Source organism: Oryctolagus cuniculus, chromosome 1 (genome assembly GCF_964237555.1).
Source record: "Oryctolagus cuniculus chromosome 1, mOryCun1.1, whole genome shotgun sequence".
NCBI classification, from domain to species: domain Eukaryota; kingdom Metazoa; phylum Chordata; class Mammalia; order Lagomorpha; family Leporidae; genus Oryctolagus; species Oryctolagus cuniculus.
This window is the reverse complement of record NC_091432.1, coordinates 202,500,066-202,519,802: the sequence shown is the minus strand read 5'-3', so window position 1 is coordinate 202,519,802 and position 19,737 is coordinate 202,500,066. Positions and strand designations below refer to the sequence as shown.

General features: G+C 53.8%; 1 protein-coding gene across 2 annotated transcripts in view; it reads right to left on the bottom strand.

Annotated features, from left to right (window-relative positions):
• Positions 1-10,962: 10,962 nt before the first annotated feature.
• Positions 10,963-19,737, bottom strand: part of GALNT12 (polypeptide N-acetylgalactosaminyltransferase 12) — a 34,064-nt gene continuing 25,289 nt past the window's right edge. For both annotated transcript variants that reach the window (XM_051843691.2, XM_008262317.3), the window contains exons 7-10: positions 18,486-18,617; positions 14,085-14,198; positions 12,236-12,382; positions 10,963-11,414 (exon numbers count right to left, since the gene is read on the bottom strand). In XM_051843691.2, coding sequence (XP_051699651.1) covers positions 11,277-11,414; positions 12,236-12,382; positions 14,085-14,198; positions 18,486-18,617 — 531 coding nt within the window. In that variant the 3' untranslated portion in view covers positions 10,963-11,276. The remainder of the gene's footprint in view (positions 11,415-12,235; positions 12,383-14,084; positions 14,199-18,485; positions 18,618-19,737) is intronic.

Below are 19,737 nucleotides of genomic sequence, written 5' to 3'. Positions count from 1 at the left end.
ATCTTAGCCCAAAGGGCAGTTCAATTTCCCAGCAGCTTCTGCTCCCAGGCATCATCAGCTGAGCCCAGTCCTCATTGGGACGAGCTCTCCCATTAGTCTTCCAGGTCCCTCGGCCGGCGAGGGCTCTGAAGAGCGGCCGAGGTCCATGTTCCTGACGTTGTCCGCATGGGTGAACCGGCGCCTTCCTGCCCTCTCCCAGGGAGTGGAGTCCCTAACTCTACCCAGAGTCCTTTGCTGCCCTTGGATTTGCAGTGTTCCCAGAGAGCTGGTTAGCAGAAGAGAAAGGCTCAAAGCCTAAGGGCCCTGCGGAGGGAGGCAGTGAGCACAAATTCCCCGGCGGCCACCAGCACAGAGCCCAGCAGTCTTCATAAAGAGCAGCTGTTCCTCCCGCGGCCAGGAGACGCCCCGTGGTTTGTGGCAGCGGCCCTGGTCCCCACAACATCTCTCTGGGATTGAGCAACTTGGAAGCCTGGCCTGGCCAGCCTCTGCTCCCCGACCGACCATGGATTCTGGCTGCGTCTCCGCGCCGCCAGCCGCGTTCAGCTCAGCTCTCTCGGCGTCAGGATTCCTCCGAGGGTCCAGCCTCGCCCTGTTTCACAGCCCAGGAAGCCACGGCTCAGGAAGTGAAGCCAGAGACCCCGCAGGGTTTATACCCAGGTCTATCCCATCACTACTTCCGCCCTCCATTCGAATACAGTCACAGTCAGGCCCTCCTTCTGTCCCTAACAATGAGAATTCAGACTAAACTCCAGTTAGGAGAATTGCTGAAGATAACTTTTATCAGTCAAAGGAATGCACCTGCTCAGGTTACAAAGCTCAAGAGCCCCTAAGGTTTATAATAAAATCTAGGGTATAACCAGCACTGTGGCTCACTTGGTTAATCCTCCGCCTGCGGTGCCGGCATCCCATATGGGTGCCGGGTTCTAGTCCCGGCTGCTCCAGTTCCAGTCCAGCTCTCTGCTGTGGCCTGGGATAGCAGTAGAGGATGGTCCAAGTCCTTGGGCCCCTGCACCCACATCGGAGACCTGGAAGAAGCACCTGGTTCCTGGCTTCAGATCAGCACAATTCTGGCTGTTGCAGCCATTTGGGGAGTGAACCAACGGAAGGAAGACCTTTCTCTCTGTCTCTCTCTCTCTCTTTCACTGTCTGTAACTCTATCTGTCAAATAAATAAATAAAAATATTAAAAAAAAAAACTAGGGTCCCCTGTTCCTCCCCTCACCACCTCCTCACCTCCTGAGAGCCCCTACTTGCAACTCTTCCAGCTCTTTCTTTCTGTGTTTGTCTCTGTGTTTCAAATATCATAACCAGCCCTGCTTTTCCAGATTTTTCAATTGTAGACCATTATGACTGGCTTTCTACTGTGGAAAATGAAGGGATGTTTTTAACACCATTTCTTTTCTTCTGGTCTCTCTCTCTCTCTCTTTCCTCCCTCTCTCTCTTACATACACACAGGTGCCCCAGTGCCCCTCCCCATCTCCCCTTCCCACAGCCGACCAAGGTCATTTTATCCCCCTCAGGACAGGGGTCAGCCTGAGCCGGCCGGGACCCCTCTGCAGGGGTGCAGACCAGAGTCTTGACCGTCAGTTAAAAGCAGCAGAGTGAATGCAAACGTCTGTCTGCCCTCCCTTCCTGAACCCCGGTGAAAACCACATCCCACAGGGACGGATGGAGAAACCAGGGTGGCCCGCCCGGGGCAGAGGAGATTCGGGGACACAGCCTCTCTGTGTGACCCTCTAGGGGCTGTCCTGGGGTGGAGAGAGCAGACACGCTGGGTGGCCTCAGAGGGGATCCAGGGCTACAAGGAGACCCATTTCAGCTTGGAAAGCCACCCAAGAACAGAAGGGGCTGGCCAGTCGAACGAGGGCTTCCCATCAGCAGGCGGTGGGCAAGCCAGGGCTGGCTGACCGCTGCTGGGGGCTGCGAGGGTCGCCCGCTTCCCAGTGATTTGCTCCCTTTTGTGACAGTTGGCAAGCAGAACCCCGAGCTGCGTTGCAATCACCCTGCAGTTAATGACTAGAGCTGGCCAACAGGCACACCCATCTGGCAACCCCTTGGTCCGATGCTGAAATCACGAACTGTCTTCCCATTCTCATGAGCAATCTCTTCCCCTGACCCTTGCCTCCTAAGAGAAGGCTCAGGAGGGTTCACAGAGGGATCGTGACATGGCACTTGGGACAAGGCTCTGCAGCCCCTGGCCGTTAAGCAGTCTGAGTGAGGAGGGACGAGGCCTGTGTGGGGCATGTGCTGCTGATCTGGCTGCCGGCTGTGGGCCTCTCTGGCTGCAGAGCAAGAAACTCAAAAGGGGAAACTGAAGAAATGCCTCCCATCTGTGCCCCATTTTAAGGAGAAGGTGGGCGGGGCATGGGTGTGGGTGTAACCAGAGCTCTACTTGGACACCGCTCATGGAAGAACAGGTCTGGGCCCCGGGGGCACTGTGTCTGCAGCCCTGTCCCGGGTCTTCTTCCTGACTTGACACTTTGAACAGTGACGTCCTTGGTGAGCTGTAAACCTGGTCTAGTCTGCACTCTGCAGGCACGACAGGCTCTCAGAAGCTGCCACGCTCTGTCTGGCACAGTGTGAAAGTTGGCACGAGTGGCCGATGGCCCTGGGGCACACAGAACCAGCTGTGAGACTTGGTGAGTCCCCCCTCCGCCAAGGCGGGAGGACAGAGCAGGGAGGGTGTCTGGCACAGTGGTCACGTGGCTGCTGAGGATGCCCACAATCCATACGGGAGTCCCTGGGTTCAAGTCCTCACTCCACTTCTGACCCAGCTTCCTGCCGAGGCACAGCCAGGGAGGCAGTGGGTGACAGCTCAGGTAGCTGGGTGCCTGCCACCCGTGTGGGAGACCCAGACAGAGTCCTAGGCTCCTGGTTTTCGCCTGGTTAGGGAATGAACCAGTGGATGAGAGGTGTCTCTGTCTCTATCTCTATTCCTTTAAATTAAATTAAACTAAAAAGGACATAGACATTTTGGCTGAGCTGTGAAGAAAGACTGGGTACCAACTCCAGCCCCAGTAGCTGAGACCTTAGACCAGTTCCCTACCCTCCCACAGCTCCGTGTCTTCACCTTTAAATGGTGGGGGTGGGGGTGGGGAGGGTGTGTCCACTAGCAACTTGCTGAATGTTCTGAGAATTAAATTAGCACAGGTATACAAAGTGCTTAGAACAGTGCACATGGTGTTCTAGTGATTGCTATTATTATTATTATTATTATTACTGCTATTAGCAGGGGTGAAGGGGAGGCTGTGAGCCTCACCCAACTGACCTCATTTGATCCAACACAGCAATACCTGGGGAAAACCCAAGCTGCCAGGGTCTTGCCAGGCCCACAGCTGGCAGCCACATCAGCAGCACATGCTCCACACAGGCCTCGTCCCTCCTCACTCAGACTGCTTAACGGCCAGGGGCTGCAGAGCCTTGTCCCAAGTGCCATGTCACGATCCCTCTGTGAACCCTCCTGAGCCTTCTCTTAGGAGGCAAGGGTCAGGGGAAGAGATTGCTCATGAGAATGGAAGGCAGTTCGTGATTAAACGTGAGGAATGTGGTGCATGGGCACCACATCTCACAGATGCTGGGAGACTGGACGGGGCCAGCGTTTCCAGCACACGCCTTACAAAATAGATTGGACCTAGGAAACACCAGGCCATGTGCTATACAGAACTTTTCATCAGGACAGAAAACTAATGTGATTTTATAACTGCATATCACATAGCAAAGCTAATTTTGCAGATAGAATTTAAAATAGAGAGAGAGAACTACTCTAACACTACAAAAAGCCACAAACCAAGGCCGAATATAGAACTCTGGTTGCCAAATGGATGGCAGGTACTGACTGAGAAACTGTCCCCAACTTGCTGTGTGGTCTCAGGCAAGCCCCTTCTCTCCCCAGCCTCAGTTTCCCCAGTCAGTTACACTTGGCACCAGAAGACCTCGGGGTACCTTCTGGGACCCCTATCTCACGCCTCTCTGCTTCGGAGGATTTTTCCTGACCTGTACACTTGACCTCCTCAAAAGCGTCATCATATTTGCTGAACCAACACCACCATCTAGTGTGCGCCGGCGAGGAAGGCACGGCTGCCTGGCCAAGCACCAGCCTTTTTTCTCTCCCTCTTGGTCTCACTGGAGTGTCTTGCACAGGCCGGCAGCAATGGCATCGCCGAAGTGTGAGATATGCAGAACCCCAGGCCCCCTCTGGGCGATGCCCACCCTACAGGCCCAAGGGTGAGGAGCATTACTCAAATAGGAGACAAGGGACGCAGGAAACTGAAGCCCAACAGAAACTCAGCTCCAACCTCGCTGCCTAAGACAGCTGCTCGCCAAGGAGCTTGTCACACGATGAAGACTCAGTTTCTTGGGAATTTTTACTAGTTTTCAAAAGTGGAATCTTCTCAAATGGTAAGTGGGTATCTGATGGTTATCCCTGAGCCCCCGGTTCCAATGCTCCTGCCTCACCTACATTGCTACTGGGGTAACAATCAGTAGCAACACCGATAGTCATCAATAGCCATAGTTTCTGATTCTAGACATTCAACCTGAACTTGGCCAGGCCAAGTTCCTAGAGGCCACACTCTTGTTCAGCCTTGTGGCCGCCTTACAACCTGACAGCTCATTTGTCCAAAGCCAGCAGCGGACTCTCCCTGAGCTGGCAACCTCTGGGAGCTGAGGGTCTCGGTCCCACAACCACTAGGAATTGGATGTGGCCAGCCAACAGTGAGCCTGGAAGGAGACCCGTGGCTCGGAAGAGCCAGCTGTCCCAGTCTCTGCCTTCAAGTCAGTCCGTGGGACCCAGGGCTGAGAACCCAGCTGAGCTGAGCAGGCCCGACTCCTGGTCTACCGTGAAATACCAACAGACATGGCTCCCACCTGCTCCACGTGTGGTCATCGCATACAGAGCAATCGAACACGCGCATGGATTTTGGCACTTGGGAGTGACAAGCTTCTACAACAAATGACTCAAACGTGGGAGGAGGTGGGAGACATTTTGAGGCGTCTGCATTTTCCTTGAACAGATTTTCTTATGGAAATATGGGTGCTGAGGGTGCTGCCAGCAGGGGCTCAGAGGGGAGCGAGGGCCGCGTTCCTGGAAGCTGCGGGAAGGGGCCCTGGCTGCGTCATGGGCCTGCGGGAATTCTCAAGGGGAAACCTGTAGGCAGCGAAGCAGATTTCCACGTGAGACGCCGCCTGGGTTCTTCCTGCTGACCACAGCCCGATGGGAGAGGAGCGAGATCAGTGGGGGGAAACACTGTGTCCCCAAAATGAACCAGGGCTGAGTGAGTGAGAAAATCTCAGCCCTCCAGATGGCAAAAAATGCTGAAGAAATCAGAATTACAGACAGCCTGGGCTGGAGAAAGGCAGAGTGTGGGGCTGCACAACCTTGTGCTAAAACCTTGGAAAGGTTAGAAGGTCAAAATAGTCACTCACACACAACACTTGCAACAGGTGTGTGCACCTCGAGGTCTCTGCTACTGAGCCCGGGATGGCATGGCGGCAGGAGGCCCTGTCCCTCCTCTAAGCCTGGGACAGCGTGGCGGTGTGAGGCCCTGTCCCTCCTCTGAGCCTGGGACAGCGTGGCGGTGTGAGGCTGTGTTCTTCCTCCGAGCCAGGGACGGCGAGGCGGCGTGAGGCTGTGTCCCCCGCCCTTGAGCTGGGGACAGCGGGAGGCCGTGTCCCTCTGCCACCTCAGCAGGAGGATGACAATGAAAAGGATGGGCTTGGAAAGAGCTGCGGTTGTGACATCTTCCAGGAACAAAAGCCAGCGACACCCAAGCAACACCTTCAAAGTTTGCAAGAAAATAGCTCCAGCAGATACAGTGCCTGGCGTGGACCAGCCGAGAAAGAGAGGACAAACTGAAAGGAGGTGGTTGGTGACCCAGTCTTCCACTGGCAGAAAGTTAGCTGATGAAAGTGGTCAGGTGCGGGGCGGGCGACGCGCCACAAGCAGGTCAAGCCGCTGCTTGGGTCGCCCACCGCCGGATCCCATATCATGGCACCTCTGATTAACTTCTGCGTTTTCCCTCTCCTTCTTCTCCTCCTCCCTCCTCCTTCAAGATTTATTTATTTATTTGAAAGTCAGAGCTATGGAGGTGGGGTGGGGCAGACAGAGAGAGAGAAAGAATCTTCCAACTCCTGGTTCACTCCCCAAATGGCTGCAATGGCCAGGGCTAGGCCAAGGCAAAGCCAGGAGCCAGGAGGCCAGGTCTCCCACGCAGGTACAGGGGCCCAAGCACTTGGGCCATCTTCTACTGCTTTCCCAGGTGCATTAGCAGGGAGCTGGATAGAAAGTGGAGCAGCCAGGACATGAACCAGAAGCCACGTGGGATGCTGGCACTGCAGACTGCAGCTTAACCCACTATGCCACAGCGGTGGCCCAACAAACAAATAAATCTTAAGAGAAGAAAAAATCAGTTTGCATGTCGTTTTCATAAACAGGGAGGGATGCCGTGAGGGTGGCAACCAGTGCGCAGAGGAAAGAGCCAACAGCATTGAGGGTTATTCCCAGGTCCCGTAGCCAATCAACTTTTTGAAAACTCAAATGCTCTGACGTGGTGGCGTAGTAGGTTAAGCCTCTGCCTGCTTTGCCAACATCCCACATGGGTGCCTGTTTATGTCCCAGCTGCTCCTCTTCTGATCCAGCTCCCTGCTATGGCCTGGGAAAGCAGTAGAAAATGGCCCAAGTGCTTGGGCCCCTGTACCCTCATGGGAGACCTGGAAGAAGCTCCTGGCTCCTGGCTTCGGATTTGCCGAGCTCCTGCCGTTGCAGCCAACTGGGGAGTGAACCAGCAGATGGAGGTTCTCTCTCTTTGCCTCTCTCTGTCTGTAACTCTACCTCTCAAATAAATATTAAAAAAAAAAAAGTCAAATCAGTATCTGGATGGACCTCAATACCATTTGGACTCAGGATTCCTTCTGACCTTGCATTCCTCCCCTCCTTTAATTTTATTTATTTTATTTAAAAGATAGACTGAGAAACATACAGAGATCTTCTTCTCACTGGCTCTCTCTCTCTAGATGCCAGCAAGAGCCAGGGCTGGGCAGGGCCGAAGTCAGGAACTGGGCACTCAGTTATGTCTCTTGTGTGGGCTGCAGGAACCCAAGCATTGGATTCAACTCTTGCTGCCTTCTGGGGTCTACATCAGCAGGAAGCTGCGACTGGGGGTGGAGCCAGGACTTGAACCTTGCACTCCAAAAGGGGATGCAGGCTTCCCAAGCACCACTTAACCACTGTGCCCAATGCCCACCCCAACTTCTGCCCTGCTCTGAGCCAGAGTACCTGTAACTGCCAACCCGTGCCCATTCCTGCCCCAGTTACACACAAGAACCTCACCTCTACTTGGACCTGATGTAGATTTTGGACTCCTAACTGATGAGATGTAGATGAAGCTAAAGAAATGTTAGATTTTAAGTTCGGGCTGTCAGGAGAACCGGCCCTAAGGAAACGTGAGAGTGAACGTGTGTTGTCTGTGGAAGGGACGGGAATTACTGGCAGCCAGAGCGTGGGCTCTGCCAGGCAGAATTCCAGACAGGACTCCCTGTAGAACACACCCTTTGTAATCCCCTCCCCTCAGGTGTGGAAGGACCTGGGGTCATGGGCTATTTCTGCAGTAAAGGACATGTGCAGATGTAATCAAGGTCCCCAGCCGGCCAACTTCTGAGCTAATAGAAGGGAAGTTATCCTGAGTGGGGCTGACCTAATCACCGAGCCCTTAAAAGCGATGAGAATCAGTAACAGGGGTGGGCACTTAGCCTAGCGGTTAGGATGCTGTCTGGGCCACTCACACCCTCTAAGGAAATCCAGTTCAAGTTGCAGCTCCACTCCCAGTCCCCGCTTCCCACTAATGCACACCCGAGGAGGCAGCAGGTGAAGAGTCAAGTATTCGGGCCCCTGCTGCCCGTGGGGGAGACCTGGATTGAGCTCCCGGCTCCTGGCTTCAGCCTGGCCCAGTCCCAGCTGTTGCAGGCGTTTGGAAAGTGAGCCAGAGAATGGAAGAACTCTCTGTCTCTCCCTCCCTGTCTGTCTCTCTGCCCTTCAAATATATATGTTTTTAAAACAGCATCAGTAACCAGCATGCTGCTGCTGGCCTTAAAGAGCCCAACTGTCCTGCTGTGGGGAGGCCACCTGGCGGGGGGTCCTCAGCTCCGTGGTCCTGAGCTTGGAGAGGCGCCCTGGGCCTCAGAGGAGACCACAGCCATGCTGACCCTGTGACTGCAGCCTTGGGAGACCCTGAGCCTCTGGCCAGCTAAGCCACGCCCACACCTCTGACTGACAGAAACTGTCTGAGCAGGCACCAGTTTCCATCTGCTGAGTCACAAAACCAGCCATTACCAGGACACTCACAGGACCGAAGTCAAGGAAGATGTCCTAACAACGAGTCCATATACGAGGAATCTCCACAGAACCTAATGGCTGTCCAGGGCCGAAGGGTTCGGGACAAGGAGTGACCAGACAGGCTGGGGAGGAGGCAGAAGTAGTCAGCGAGCGTCAAGACAGAGCAACAGAAATCGTCCAGCCTGAAGACAAAGGAAGGCACAAAAGAGACTCTGAAGAAATATGGCCGAAACCTTCCCAACTTGGAAACATTAAATTACATTCCCCCAAGCTCAACGATCCCCACGTGGGATCCACACAAACCCATCACACGATGCTTCAAACCGAACTGCTGGGAGATGAAGCCACAACCTCAGAAGGCAGAACAGGTGCGAGTACTAACGAACCGGTGACTCCTCAGTCAAAGCTGTGAAGATTCTAGGACCCCATCCCCACGGTTCACAGGGCTGAAGGAAAAAACTCCAGCAACTAGAACTCTGGGTCTGGCTGAACGGGCCTCACGGAGCGAAGGCAGAATAAAAGCATCCCCAAATCAACGACAACTGCACTTACTGCAAACTCACCCCCAAGGAGAGAGACATCAAGGGCTCCTGGGGCTTGAGGAAGTGATGCTGAGCAGGGGACTGGTGCAGACTGTGTAGACAGGACAGACCACACACACAGCAGTGCTGCAATGCAAGGCAAAGATGAACTGGGGATGGGTGTCGCAGCACAGCGGTCAACCCCCTGCTAGGGGCGCCCGCACCCCAGACTGGAGGGCCTGGATGGACTCTTGCCTCTGTTTCTGGTCCAGCTTCCTGCTAATGTGCACTCAGCGCGGGGGCAGCAGGTGATGGCTCAAGAGCTTGGGTCCCTGCCACCCATGTGGGAGCCCCGATAGAGTTCATGGCTGCTTGCTTTAGCCTGGCCCAGCCCTGGCTGTTGTAGGTATTTGTGGAGTGAGCCAGAGGGTGAAAGATCTCAATGTCTCCCCCCTCTTTAAAATAAACTTTAAAAAAGAGATAGAGAGATAAATTTATTTTGGTGCAAAAAAACCCTTGAAATCCATGCATGTAAGGGATCTTCAAAAAGCTCATGAAAAATGAGCATTAGGAAAAAACTACATACCCTCCTCTTGTACTGTGCTGAGCAGTGACTATACCACTCCACTGAGTTCTTGCGCACGGATACACATGGCCCCAGCAGTGCAGAGAGGAGGGTAGGAAACGGCGCTACTCCAGGGCAAGTTTGCTGTGTTTCCCTGGAACTCACTGCGTGCCAAGCTGAACTGTGGTGAACGCGGGAAGCAGGGTGGGGGGATGATTAGCTCCTTAGACGCCCACCTCCCTGTGGGCCAGCGGGAGACAACCCATGTGACGCCCGCCAGCCGGCTGCCCGCGTGGACTACACGGAGGAGCCACAGCGGCCGCTGCTCAGCCACAGCGCGACTCCCAGAAACGCCTGCCTGCTCGCCCCAAACCCACCAATGAGAACTCCCCGGGGAGAACCTGCTTGGGCAGCACCCTGGACCCTGTCATGGCCTGGCCACGGGGCCCTCTGTCTCTGTCTCTCGCCCCCCCACCTGCTGGCTGAGCCTGAGGGTCTCAGGTGGCTCCCGGGGCTCATCTCTGGAATCCGGAAGTCACGCACTGCTGTGTTGCTTCACGTGTTTCAGGGTGGCCTCCTCCGTGTCCCCCGTGACCTTGCCACCCAGACCTCCCTCTCCTCCCTGCCTCAGCAGGAATGGGCTGGACACGGGCCAGGCAGGGCCACACGGGCGTCTGCCAGGATGATCAAGCTTCCTGTGAGAGGGACACCCGGTCACTGGCCGCACATGAGGATAAAGTGTCCCGGGAAAGGCACAGCCAGGACCAAGGCCCTGGGGCCCCCTGCCGTCCGAGGTCGCTCTTGGTCGCTCTCCTGAGCCCTCAGGACAAACTGGAGGGAATCACAAGAAGTCCCAGGAAGTGAGAGGCTCTGCCGCAGCGAGGGTGACCGCCCCGCACGGGACGCCCACCCCCAGCCAGGTCTGGACTCACCTCCTGGGGGCAGTGCATGGGGCGGGAACCCACGCAGGCCAAACAAGCAGACACGAGGAGCTGCTCACGGCCACGTGGGCCTCCTCCGTGCTTCCCCAGCAACGAAGGGAAAGGCCTCGAGACTCTGTGACTGCCTTCCCCCGACACGCCCCACAGGAGGATTTCGATTTGTGCTGATTGGTTTCCAGCCTTAAAAATGCCGGCATCTGACGCGGCGGCAGGAGCGGGATGGCGATTTCTCTGGCGAAGCTCTTCAGCCGGGGCGCCTCGAGGACCCCGTGACAGCGCCTTCGCCGCCGGAGCTGGCCGCGGCCGCCCAGTGACAGGTTGGCCCTAGGAGAATTTCCTGTCCGCTCTGCACCTGGGAGGCACGCACGCCCCTTCACCAAGCTCCCGCCGCAGGGAGCAGAACTTCCGCAGTCGGCCCTGCACGCAAGCGAAGGCGGGGCCTGCGGCGCCCTCCCTGGACCAAGAGACACCAAAAATCTAGGTGACACAGGAGCATTGGAACCGGGGGCTCAGGGATAACCATCAGATACCCACTTCTAGGACACCAAAATAAAACATTTACCTTTCTTTGCTGATCAGAATAAAAAACACAACTGTGGAACAGACATGGCAATAGAAAAATAAGATAAAGTTTTAATTCTCTGAATACCAGGAGCTCACCCGTGAGGGCTGTCCTTGGAAAAGGAGTATTTGGCAACATTTCAAAACATTTCAACATTTCAAAAGTTCTCAAAATCAGCACAAAGCTTATTCACATTTTTCCTAAACCCAACAACGCTCACAAATACCAAAATGATGTCCTTAAAGCGGTAGAGCAGCTGAGTTCGGGTGGGCTCTGGCCATCGCCTGTGGCTAAACTCTGCTGGGCACACAGACCGTGGGCTCGCCAACCTGGGCCCAGCGACGTCCTTGGAGAAGCCTTCAAGACATGCGCTCCTTGAAGAACCATTTCTGACGATCTGAGCCAGTGCAGTCTCGCAAGAGCGGCACAAAACTGTCGCTGGCCTTCTTCTCGGCCTGGACACATTTCTTGGACTGTTGGTGAAGTATAGCGCCGTCCTGCAGAAGACAGCGGACACTGGGTGTTCAGGAGATACTGAGCGATTTCTCAGCAACGCTCTTTTCCCTAAGAGCCCCGGATATGATTCTCATCGTTTAGCAGGTAGTTATCGCAGGGTGACTGCCCGGGTGTGGGCAGCCCCAGGGAGGCCTGACGGCCCAGGGCTTGCCTTGTGTGGGACTGATGCTGCCACCTGCTGGCTGATCTGGGGATTCCCTCAGACCCCAAGTCTGGTCCCTACTGCTTTTTCTCTACCGCATAAAAATCAAAACAAACAGCTTTTGTTTATTTCTGTCTTGTCTCTTAGGTCAATTAATTCCGTCCCTGATGAGCCCTTTCTCTTACATGTATTTGTAAATGTTTACTTGCTTATTTGCGAGGACAAGAGATGCAGAGAGACAGAGTGCCCTTCCACTGGCTCTCTCCCTAAATACCTGGCTGAAGCCAGGAGCTGCTAATTCAACTCAGGTCTCCCACGTGGGTTCTTGGGCTCTCGCCACTGCCCACCAAGGTGTGCATTAGCAGGGAGCTGGAACCGGGAGTGAAGCTGGGAACTGAACCTGGGCACTCCGATATGGGAAATGGGTGTTTTAACCCATATCCTCTCTTATGTAAGTGGAGACCCAGGAACCTTGGCAAGAGCCCCAGCCTGGCTGCAGATCAGCTGGGTGATGGTGGTAGGGGTGAGTCCCTGGGCCACCCGTCAGGGTCAGAGGCCCCAGCCCTGAGACCTGCCAGGACATTGCCAGAGAGGATGTTAGACCTTCATCCCATCCCTTACAGGACTGAGCCCAGGGAAGCCACGAGGGGGCGCACTCACCTCCTGCAAGATGAACTTCTGGTTCTCCGGGGTGGTGTCTTGGCAAGGATGCATGACCAGAACGTCCTTGTCTGCTTCCACCGCCACGCAGCCCTCCGGCTGGTGGGTATTGTAGCGTATTTCCATCTGGGACGTGTACTCAAAAAACTGCAAGGAGGCAGCCAACACATGTCAGTCACCCACTCATGTGGAAGGACGGAAAATCACTGGATGGGAACTTGAGAACTGGGGAGGGGGGGGTGTGTCCCAGGAGAGGGGGGCAGGCTCTGCTCTCCCCAACAGGAGCCTCTCTGATCAGGCTCCTATGCATCCTGCAGCAGGTGGCAGTCTCTAAGGTGGAGCTTGCTGACTACAAATCAAGTGGCCCTGTCCTGAAGGCAGGGAGGCCGGGGCTGCTGCCTGCCCACCTCCGACCCTGTGCTGGTGCGGAACAGCAGGGGAAAAACACGAGTCCCAGCACCAGCACTCGGGACTCTGCGACCCAGATCAGCCGCTTCCTCTGCTTTTCCTTACTCCTTCCCTCTCCTCCCCCCCGCCAATTTAATGGCTCCCACACTAACTGGAAGCTGTGAAGTGCTGTGCATGGCTGGCAGTGGCTGCAAACAGGAATGCCTGGCTCTTTCAAGGCAAGGGTTTTGCTACCGTAGGGGCACAGGATCCACCTTCAGGGCATGTAGAGAAGCAATGAGCACTTCTGTCTGAGACGGGGCCCACAAGGCTGAATTCTTTGCATATTTTCCAAGACGCTCACCCAGCCACCCCACCACCTCGCAGCTGGGAGAATGTACTTAAGGCACATGGAGCAGTGCTTCTTGAAGGCACCTCCTAGAATGCTGATTAAAACAAGTGTCTGGGATTCACAGGGTTGCAAGGCAGCTCTAGGCTCCCAGCGGATGCTGATGCCACCAGCCAGGCCCCGTCCGCTTGGAGAAGCCCTGTTCTCGGGCGTGGGGCAAAGCCAGGAGAACATAAGGTTAGGGGCCTGAATGATGAAAGACTGCTGGTGACCGTAAGAAGATGCAATAGTCAAGTGGAATTGGGGTACCTCCAGCTTAGAAGAAACAGCACCGACTCTCCAGCCAGTGTGGTAACTCCTTGGGGTGGTAAACCCTGGACGGTCCACAGCCAACACTTCTCAGCTCCCGCAGTCTCCAAGGGCCCAGCCCTGGGGGGTCCACCTCCCTTCCTGGCCCGGGGGTCCCGTCCTAGCCCTCAGGACAGAGCTTCCCTTGCCCAGCCTAAGCATAGCACTTAACTCGAAGACCCAGCCCGCTAAGGCCGATCCCCCTCTGCCATTATTGCAGTGCGGCCACGCAACATCGACACCTGTGACTGCGCTGAGCGATTCTAAAAGTTCATCTGAAACACAGATGTTATTCCTTCCCTTCCTTTCTTTCTGACTGAAGGTGTCAGTCACTGTGTTGCTGATCACTGACGAGACGGAGAGGTGGGGAACCAATCCATACAGGCCCGCAGGGAAACAGCAAGAAGCCACGAGCAACGCGGCAGGTGCCGGATGCTCCAAGGACGTCTAACAAGCCGAGACGAGTCTGATGAAGGGGACGGGAGCGATGGGCTATGCAGCGCACGGACACGATGCCAGCAAGAATGAAAGACGTTGTCAAAAGCCCGTGTGCACAAAAGGGTGGACGAAAACAGGGCTTAATTTTCACGGAGGCCTGAATTCATCTCCCCATCCCCCGCCGCCTGTTTCCACTTTTGATCTTTCCCCAGTAGTCCAACATGAGTACGCATTGCTTTTGCAGTGAAAAAAGAATCAAATAACTAGTCTAAAAGGGATAGATACTCATGACGCAGCCATCACTTCCCTCTCGGAGGCCACACCCACCTGGTTCTGGCCCATCCCGTGGCAGGTGTATAGGATGACCTGGTGCCCCGTGATCTGGTTCTCATCGGGAGGGTTGTAGTCGAAGCAGAAGTTCTTCAGGCCTTTGTTCTGGAGCTGAACGACACAGAACGGCAGCGGTTTGGTCCACACTAGCACGCCACAGGTTCCCCACAAGGCACCCGAGGGAGGGCGAGTGGAGTGAGAGGACAGCCTGCCTCTGGACCGCGTGGGGCAGCCCCTCACCTCCTCACTGCACTGTCCGGCCTACAGGTGCCTTCCACGGGCCGGCGCTGTGGAGCGGCAGGGTAAGCTACCACTGCCACACCAGCGTCCCGTGTCAGAGGGCTGGTTTGAGACCCAAATGCTCAGCTTCCAATCCACCTCCTTGCTAATGCACCCTGGAAGGAAGTGGATGGTGGCCCAAGTACTTGAGCCCCTTGTCACCCGTGTAGGACACTAGGCTCCTGGTCTCAACCTGGCCCAACCCCGGCTATTGAGGGCATTTGGGGAGTAAAACAGTGGATGGAAGACCTTTGTCTCTTTCTCTCTCTGTTCCCCAATCTGTGGCACTGTGCCTTTCAAATAAATAAATCTTAAAAATTATCTGTTTAAAAAGTGCTTTCCTGAGCCAGTGTTGTGGCAGTGTGGATAAAGCTGCCACTTGCAATGCCAGCATCCCACATGGGCACCATTTTGTGGCCCAGGTGCCCACTTTCAATCCAGCTCCCTGCTAATGGCCTGGGAAAGGCAGTGGAAGAAGGCCCAAATTTTGGGCACCTGTCACCCATGTGGGAGACCTGGATAAAGCTCCTGGCTCTTGGCTTTGGCCTAGTCCAGTCCTGGCCATTGCAGTCATTTGGGGGAGTGAACCAGCTGATGGAAGATCTCTCTCTCTCTCTCTCTCTTCCTCTTTCTGTAATGCCAAGTTTCCAGTAAATAAATAAACAAATCTTTTTGAAAAAAAAGTACTTTCCCATTCTGTTTTGTAGGTAGCAATCTTTATGCCCACTTAAAACATTTATTTATTTGAAAGCAGAGTTACACAGAGAGAGAAAGAGTGAGAGAGGGAGAGACAGAGAGAGAGATCTTCCATCCACTGGTTTACTCCCCATATGGCCACAACAGCCAGAGCTGGGCCAGGCCAAAGCTAGCAGCCAGGAGCTTCTTCTGGGTCCCCCACATGGGTGCAGGGCTGTAAGCAATTGGGCCACTTTACACTACTTTTCCCAGGCCATTCGCAGGGAGCTGGACTGGAAGCAGAGGAGCTGGGACTCGAACCCACTCCTGTATGAGCTTAATCTGCTGCAGCACAGCGCCCACCCCTCTTCACCTTCAGCGTAAGATGACCAAACTGAGGTCAGAGGCTGAAAGCTCTTATCTCTTTGCTTCTATCAGTAGCAGCCTTGACGCTGCACTGGTTCAAATATATCTGGCTGCAGCCTTGAATTGAGATGGATGCAGCTAACTAAGCCAAGGCAGTGATATAAAACTGTTTTAGATGACTTTAGAGCATGGTAGGTTTGACAATACTTCCTTAGTGAAATATATTCTATAAACAGAGACAGCTGTCAAGAAAGCATAAGCCTCATGCAGTACAGCACTGAGTTCTCATGCTATTTTCAATCTATTTTTGAAACTCTTTTCAATCTACTTTGGGATAAAACCATGAATAATTATGTTGATGTTGTTAGAAACCAAGATTTTCAGTGTAAGAAAAAAAAATTCAGGGGCCGGTGCTGTGGCATAACATGTAAAGCTGCCGCCTGCAGTGCTGGCATCCCATATGGGTGCTGGTTTTAGTCCTGGCTGCTACACTTCCCATCCAGCTCTCTACCATGGCCTGGGAAAGCAGTAGAAGATGGCCCAAGTGCTTCGGCCCCTGCACCCACATGGGAGACCCTGAAGAAGCTCCTGGTTCCTGGCTTTGGATCAGCCCAGCTCCAGCCATTGTGGCCACTTGGGGAGTAAACCAACAGATGGAAGACCTCTCTCTCTCTCCCTTTCTCTCTCTCTCTGCCTCTGTCTATCTATAACTCTGCCTTTCAAATAAATAAATAAAACTTTACAAAAATATAGTATCAAAGCAGAAAAAGTCTGATGAGATTGCTTTGAATTTGAGAGAGTAGTATGAGCTCATTGTTTTTCAAAATTATGTATTATTGTGGGCTTTGTGGCATAGCAGGTTAAGCCACCACCTACAGCACCAGGCATCCCATATGGGCTCTGGTGCAAGTCCCGGCTGCTCCACTTCTGATCCAGCTCCCTGTTAATGCACCTGGGAAAGCAGCAGAAGATGGCCCAAGTGCTTGGGCCCCTGCACCCATGTGGGAGACCTGGAAGAAGCTCCTGGCTCCTGGCTTCAGCCTGGTCCAGCCCCACTCATTGTGGCCATCTGGGGAGTGAACCAGTGGACGGAAAAATCTCTCTTTCTCTACCTCTGCCTTTCAAATAAATAAATAAATATTTTAAAAATACATGTGTTATCCTTTCTCTGTCTACTGAAAAAGGCTACAGCGATACTATTCCACATGATGGCTACTAGCCATATGACAATGAATACTTGAAATGTGACTTATTCAAAATGAGATTGATTGTAAAGATGAAATATACACCAGTTTCAAGACTTAGTATGAAAAAAAGAATGTAAAATGTCTCAGTAAGTTAAGTTTTACATGAACTCTGCTGAAATGCTAGTATCTGGGACATGCTAGACTAAATAAAATATACTATTGACTTCACTTGCTAAATGTCCACAACAGCAGGGGCTGGGGTGGGGCCAGGCTGAAGCCGGGAGCCAGGAACTCAATCCGGGTCTCCCACGTGCGTGGCAGGAACTCAGCTACTTGAGCCACCACTGCCGCGTCCCAGGGTCTGCTTTAGCAGGGAGCGGGAGTCAGAGCTGCAGCCAGGAATCAACCCCAGGACTCTCACATGGGGCACACGCACTTTAACTGGTGTCTGGCTAGGCTAAAGGCTCATACAAACTCATCTTTTAATGCCACTTTGCAGGAAACCTTTGAAGGGTCCTCACATGGTTCCCAAAACATGCTTCTTAATGCACGTGGCTCACAGCGTGCCTCTGCCGGACGGCACCGTCCACAGGCAAAGACGACCCGCAGCAAGGACTGGGGCTTCTGGGAGGAAAGGCAGGAAATGTTTGAATCAAGCTTGCGTCTACCACCACGGGGCTCTCGGAGCCAACCAAATGGGGTCAGAAGTCAACAGAAAGAGGTGGCCACTGATGGAAGATGGGACAACTTGAATATTAAAATCAGGGGCCTGTGCTCTGGCATAGTGGGTAAGCTGCCTGCAGCGCTGGCATCCCATATAGAGTCAAGTGACACAATGCCTGGGCTTACTTAAAAAGAGAAAAAAGTGGAGGGTGGTGTAAGGAAGAGGGAAAAGCAAGAGAGGCAGAATCTTGAAATTTCCAGAACAGGGGCTGGTGCTGTGGCACAGCAGGTTAAGCTGCTGCCCGTGATGCTGGCATCCCACATGAGTACTGGTTACGTCCTGGCTGCTCCACTTCCGACCCAGCTCCCCGATAATGCACCTGGAAGAGCAGCAGAAGATGGCCCAAGCGCTTGGGTCCCTGCACCCATGTGGGACACCTGACTAAAGCTCCTGGCTCCTGGCTTTGACCTGGCCCAGTCCTGGCCATTGCAGCCATTTAGGGATAGAACGAGTAGATGGAAGATCTCTCTCTCTCCCTTTCTCACTCTAATTCTGCCTTTCAAATAAATTAATTAAATCTTTAAAAAATTTTTCTAGACCCTCCTGGACAGGATTCATTGTATCATTCTCTCTGCATCCCTGTATGTTTACACGTTTTTATGATGAAAACAGAATGTAACACATGAGCACCCTGCTTTACCTATCAAAGACTTCCAGAACGCACTTCTGATGGGGAGGACCCAGAGGGAACCCTGCTAAGTTGGCGCGATCCTGGTAAAAGCCAACGACGCTGGACATTTCAGTCACCTCATGCCTAAAACATTTATTTTACGTTTTCTGAAATACTAGAAGTGACTCTCCTATTCCCAACTGCCTTTGTAGACTGCCAAGCTGGGAATCACTACCTAGTCTGGCCACTGACACTGGAAGCGAAGTGATAAGGTGCTAGTAAAAACAGGGACATGGAAACATGAAGGAAACCTCACTTTCCCCATCTGTAAAATGGGAGGCTTTCCTTGCCCATTCCAAGACAGCTTGCAGCTCTAGGATCAAGGCCCATATACTCACAGGGACAAGGAAGGACAGGGACAACGAGGTGGGAGGGTGTGGGTGTGAGGGAGGCCAGCAGCACCCATCCAGGAGCCTTTGTGCCCAGGACGTGCCCAGGAATTGCTGAGGAGTGTTGGAGGCCAGGGCCTCCCTCCCACCGAAGCCCACCATGCTCACCATCCCAAAGAAGCCGGGCCTGTCTTCAGGGACGTGCAGCTCTGGGTACACGGTCTCCAAGAACCACTTGAAGTCCTTACACTGGAGCTTGGCCCGGAGCTGCCGCCTCTCCGTCACGTCCCCAAAGGGTTCCTAGGAAAACAGCATCACAGTGAGTCCCTGCAGGCCCAGCGCTTCCTACACAAGCCCCGGCTCCCTGGTGCTCACTCACTGACGTCGCAAAGCACAGAGACTAAACAGCCACAGGGAGCATCACAGCTTATTTGGGTACAAAATGTATTGGGAACACTGTGCACAGTTTTTTCATGACGTGCCTCTTCCACAAACTTTCTGAAGACCCATCGTGTTGTGTGCCAGGCCCCGTGCAGGGCAAGGAGACTAAAAGAACAGCAGGAGCGGCTGTCACAGAGACGACCCCATTCCCAGGTGCCGTCACGACAGGGAGGTGCACACAGGTGGAAGAAGACGCACGGGCTGACGGAGCCCGGGAGCCAAGCCCCGGAGCCACACCGGCACCCTTGAACCCGTGCCTCATCCGTGAACCTTTGATCACAGAGCTCTACCAGCAAAACCTCAATTTTGCCACGACTTACCCCATGGCATTGCCATCAATGCAGGAATATTCACCTCCAAACACGGGCACGTAGCCCCCACCTAACCATGAGTGAGAGCCTTCTATGTGCTCAGTATACTAAAGCATCAATAAGTAGTTGTGCAGGAAGCGCATGCGCTACCATAAGAACTACTTGTGCAAGTTTGGTTTTATTCATGAAACCACCGGGAACTTTCACACAGCCTCTCCTTATCACAGCAAATGTGCTGCTACAAGAACTATACTGAGTGCTGAGACGCGGCTATCCCTCCCCAGCATGTTAAACTCTAAGCACTGAGCAGCGAGCTAGTTAACACAATGCAGTGAGTGTGTGTTGGATAGATCTCCAGATTCCTGCTCATTTTCCAGAAGCTCTTTCTTTTTTTTTTTTTTTTTTTAAATTTTTGACAGGCAGAGTGGACAGTGAGAGAGAGAGACAGAGAGAAAGGTCTTCCTTTGCCGTTGGTTCACCCTCCAATGGCCGCCGCTGCAGCCGGCGCACCGTGCTGATCCGATGGCAGGAGCCAGGATCCAGGTGCTTTTCCTGGTCTCCCATGGGGTGCAGGGCCCAAGCACCTGGGCCATCCTCCACTGCACTCCCTGGCCATAGCAGAGAGCTGGCCTGGAAGAGGGGCAACCGGGACAGAATCCGGCGCCCCA